Source organism: Arachis ipaensis, chromosome B07 (genome assembly GCF_000816755.2).
Source record: "Arachis ipaensis cultivar K30076 chromosome B07, Araip1.1, whole genome shotgun sequence".
Lineage (NCBI taxonomy): Eukaryota > Viridiplantae > Streptophyta > Magnoliopsida > Fabales > Fabaceae > Arachis > Arachis ipaensis.
In genome coordinates this window covers 107,249,544-107,253,752 of record NC_029791.2, presented here as the reverse complement: position 1 = coordinate 107,253,752, position 4,209 = coordinate 107,249,544, and the positions used below count along the sequence as shown (strand labels likewise).

The following is a 4,209-nucleotide window of genomic DNA, read 5'->3' as shown; positions in this document are numbered from 1 at the left end:
TGTATCCTGAGTACGTAGTGTCAGTTTTCTCTATTAGAAGTGGTTCAATTTTTAAATTCTATCGTGAGTAAATTCAATTTTTAATAAAAAAGAAACAAGAACAAAAGAGAAAGAAAGAATTGGATACTAAACCTGTGTATCCCATTATATATTGGTATTCCTAAGTACGTAGTGTCAGTTTTCTCTATTAAAAGTGGTTCAATTTTTAAATTCTATGTGAATAAATAAATTTTTTAATAAAAAAAAAATAAGAGCAAAAGAGGAAGAAAGAATTGGATACTAAACCTGTGTATCCCCATTATATAATTATGGGCATGAGTCTATTTCTGTTTATGATATCTTTAAAATAAAGATAAATTGGATTAAAAGTAAATTAAATAAAAAATTTTTATCTGCATCCAATAATATTAATAAGAGATGAGAAGAAATAAACGGATGAGAGGTGAAAGATAACAGATAAAAGTGATGTCAAAATGGCCACGTAATGGAGAAATTAATAGAAAGGGTAATATTGAAAAGAAATCTTGGACATCAAACTCATGTATTGCCATTATATATTGTTATAGATAAATAGTGCCAACCTTTCTCGTTATCACAGTAGCGTTAATATTAATTTAAATAAAAAATGTTTGGTAACAAAAAAATTTAGCCAAAAGCAGCCAAAACTTATCTTATTTAGCATTCATTAATTGTTGTAACTAATGAATAATTAATGACTATTAAGTAAAGCAAGTTCTCGCTTTTTTTTTTTTTTCGAAATCGAAGAAAGTAGATAACAATTTTTATACAATCAGAAATTCATTAAGTTGAAGAAAAGATTACAGAAGAGAAGGGTGGAGAAGAAATCCTCCTAATCAAAACAGAAAAATCAAGGAAAAGACATAACAAAACTTTGGATTTAAAAGATATAGGCAGCAGCCATACTTCCATGATTTCTGAATAATCCACTTTCCACTTCAAAATGGAGTTCAGGCTGCCTTTTAAAGTTAGATTTCAAGGCAATCCCTGATCCCCTGCTCAAATTTGTCAAGAGAAGATATGGTTTCCGATACAGCGTCAGCCATCTTTCTTCTGTAACAATAAGAGTAAAAAAAATGGCGATCAATCAGTTCAAGGACATAACGAACATATAATCATCATCATTATGAAAAACAAGACACCAAAACTGTAGACGAAGTACCCATTCAATCCAAAGTGCAAATGTATCTGATCTATTTTGTTAAAAATAGAACAATAAATCTTGAGAAAGGTCCGCTAATGAATTCGATCTGCTGAAATTCTAACAGCTTGACTATTGCTTTTATTTAACATTTTTCGAACACGATTTACCAGTCCCCTGATTTTTGGAGACACTAAAGTTACAAGTCCATTAGCTGCTACAGAACATCAGCTATTATTATTATTTTATTTAAAACACAAAAAGGGGGGAAAATATGTCTTCTCCATGATGATGACATATTATTAAAGGCAAACCTATCTGATGAGAGTTGAATATTAGCTTTGCTTGCCAGCCCAGTGACAGAGGTGAAAGATCTGCATAATATGAAGCAATAAAGGAAAAATGCATTTATCATCGGATGTTAACAATAAAATAATCAGCTTGCATTTTGGGTCAAACGAAGAAAAGGGAAAGTAAAGACAGAAGAAGAAGAAGAGAAAAAAGGGGGAGGGGGAAGAGTGCAGATAATGCATTAACTATTACACTGGTAGAAGATAGCGTGTAAGAAAATGGAAGAATGAAAAACTAGGTATTGTTTTAGCGGACAACCTAAAGTGTCTACAGGGTAGAATAGATGCTCTGAAGTTTACAAGTCCACAAGACAAGGAAAATCCCTTCATAGTTCATAATATTCTAACTGGAATGGGAATTTTAAATCCATTGTCACATGGCAACCACTTATATGGGCCAGCTGAAAATAGTTTGGTAAAAGTAAGAAATAGTGAACAATGTTTTAATTTAAATTGCAAATTTCTAACAGGGATACAGTTCTACCAAAATTACCGCAAAACCATTTAAAATAGCTTACTCATATCTGTAAATACTAATTCCTACGAAACCATGACATTCATCTAAACCAAAAATATAATAATATTTGACCTGCATTGTATTGATAAAAATAATGAAGTTGGAAAGAGAACAAGGACCTCGTTAAGAGTTTCTGAGAAATAAATAGAAGCTAAAATGCTGGGAATAAAATGTCATCCACAAAAGAATCAGATAATGCAAAACAACATGTGCCGGATAAACTTTTATAACAAAGAAGCCATGTTGCCACTCCACTGCACTTCAAGTTGTTCCTTTCCAAAAAAAAATAAATAAATAATAAAAGCAGAAGCTTCTCAAATGTTTTAGCATCAATATATGTAAAGAAAAGTATTCGAGGAACACTAGCTGGCACAGAAACATCACAATGCCTGGATATTATAAAGGGGGATACCTTATAAGATTATCTAGCAAGTCTTCAGCTTTCAACTTTACAGGATCCTTATTTCCAAGCAAAGAGGCTGCATTCTTCACAATCAACCGAAACGTGCACACCTGTGCATGAAAAAGACAGTGAAGTTGAATTCTGTAACTGTTTTAAAGTTCCTTTGCCCTTGAGGTATCAATGCCTTTTGGGAAAAACGAAATTGATAGGAACAAAGCATCCACCCTAACCAAACAAAATGACATCACCATAAATGAATCGTGTTAAACAAGTAACTTATCGGTATCATTTGATAATTGATTCCATACAATCACCCGAAATATTAAATATCCAACTTCAGATAAGGATGAATCTACAGTTTCACCACTTCAAAGCATTTGATACTCAATAACCATCTACAGTTTAGGAGCATTATTTTCCTTTAACTATTTTCTCAATCAAATCGCTGCTCGTCACTTTCAAAAACGTCCAAATTATGTATTGCGATACAGTAAAGAGGAGGAACGAACCTCTACACCGGTGTTGGCTTGGAAGTTGACAAAGGAATTCCTCTCCTGCGGAACGCAATCCCTAGCGGCGGATCTGAAGAGCTCCTGAAATTTCTGCAAATCCTCTTCGGAATACACAGCTTCGGGCTCCACTGAAAAAACAATAAAAGAAAAGAAAAGAAAAATAACCGAACAAAATCTGCATAAAAAGAAATGTGCGGAGGAACGTAGTTAGAGAGAGAACTATACGCACTGAGCAAGAGATATGCAGAACGAAGGGATTCGCGCGAGGCGTCGACGGGGGCTAATAGGAACTTGTAGGCCTTCTTCTTTTGGTCTTTGAGCCAATCCTTAGGTCCTGCTGTGCACAGAGGATAAGGAATTAGGGTTTTTCAAGCTTCGAAGAGTAGTTGCATAATAATTAATGCATACATACAGATGCCGAATTCAATGGCGGAGGCTGGAGTTAAAGAGAGGAAGGAGGTGTGAGCAAGGAAGGAGAGTAAAACGGCGCCCCTTCGGGTGGGTAAGGAGTTGGTTTTTGAATGAATGGGTTTTGGATGGAATGAAAAGCCCGCGCTAACGGTGGAAATAGAGAGAGCTGAAAGTGTAGTTGCTGCCGCTGCCGCCACCGCCATTGTTTTGTTTACTCCCCTCTGCTTTTTTAGCTCAGCTACCTTACCTTGAGTTTTCTATTTTTTCGGTTAACTTAAGACTTAATTTTAATGCATGCATAAAAATAATTTCAGATTTAATAGAAAAAGTATTTATGAGATTATGAGATAAGGTGTCCTGATTAAAAAGTTAATTTTACAAGTTTGATTTTTTTTTTCTTTTTCTTTTATTTTATTTTATTTTATTCCTCTTGTAGTTAAATAAAATTAGGCATCTAAACGTTTTTAAATTTTTTTTTAATATTGAATTCAAATAAGTGTTATCCTGTAAAATGACTCATTATGTGTACTATACTACTATACTAAACTATGAAAGTGCCCCAACTTTAATTTTTTTGAATTTGTTAACATAACAAAACGGCGATGCCATTTTTTATTTAAAAAAAAAAAAATAAAACAGCAACGACGTTTTCTATTTTAATAATTTTTAAGAGTAATTATCCAAATTAGTCTTTAAAGATTTTAAAAGCGGATATTTTAATTCTTAACGTTTGTCTCCATCAATCAAATCAGTCTCCAATCCAATTTTTGACGTGACTCATCAATGGAAACTGCTGAGTTGGCACGTTTAGTATCCAACGTGGCCAATAACATACACAGGTGTCCGTGACGGACAAA

At 33.5% G+C, this 4,209-nt stretch overlaps 1 protein-coding gene across 3 annotated transcripts; it reads right to left on the bottom strand.

Annotated features, from left to right (window-relative positions):
• Nucleotides 720-3,674, bottom strand: LOC107610128. 3 transcript variants are annotated; one of them, XR_002350275.1, is made up of 6 exons: nucleotides 3,354-3,674; nucleotides 3,171-3,278; nucleotides 2,939-3,069; nucleotides 2,439-2,539; nucleotides 1,181-1,533; nucleotides 720-1,071 (listed from the first exon to the last, which is right to left on the bottom strand). XR_002350275.1 is itself a non-coding variant. In XM_016312209.2 (6 exons), the coding sequence occupies exons 1-6, from the start codon at nucleotides 3,553-3,555 to the stop codon at nucleotides 987-989; spliced, it is 687 nt and encodes a 228-aa protein (XP_016167695.1). In that variant the 5' UTR covers nucleotides 3,556-3,668; the 3' UTR covers nucleotides 720-986. The 3 variants fall into 3 exon arrangements, 2 of the variants coding, with proteins under 2 accessions (XP_016167695.1, XP_020961851.1); XM_016312209.2 differs by having other exon boundaries at nucleotides 1,474-1,533; nucleotides 3,354-3,668; XM_021106192.1 differs by lacking the exon at nucleotides 1,181-1,533 and having other exon boundaries at nucleotides 725-1,071; nucleotides 3,354-3,673.

Bases quoted from the DNA above. Each gene is read 5' to 3' on its own strand.
- LOC107610128 (XM_016312209.2), bottom strand. From the start codon at position 3,555: ATGGCGGTGGCGGCAGCGGCAGCAACTACACTTTCAGCTCTCTCTATT. The intron at 3,279-3,353 runs GTATGTATGCAT...CTCTGTGCACAG, and splicing joins CGCCATTGAATTCGGCATCT to CAGGACCTAAGGATTGGCTC. The intron at 3,070-3,170 runs GTGCGTATAGTT...TTGTTTTTTCAG, and splicing joins TTCTGCATATCTCTTGCTCA to TGGAGCCCGAAGCTGTGTAT.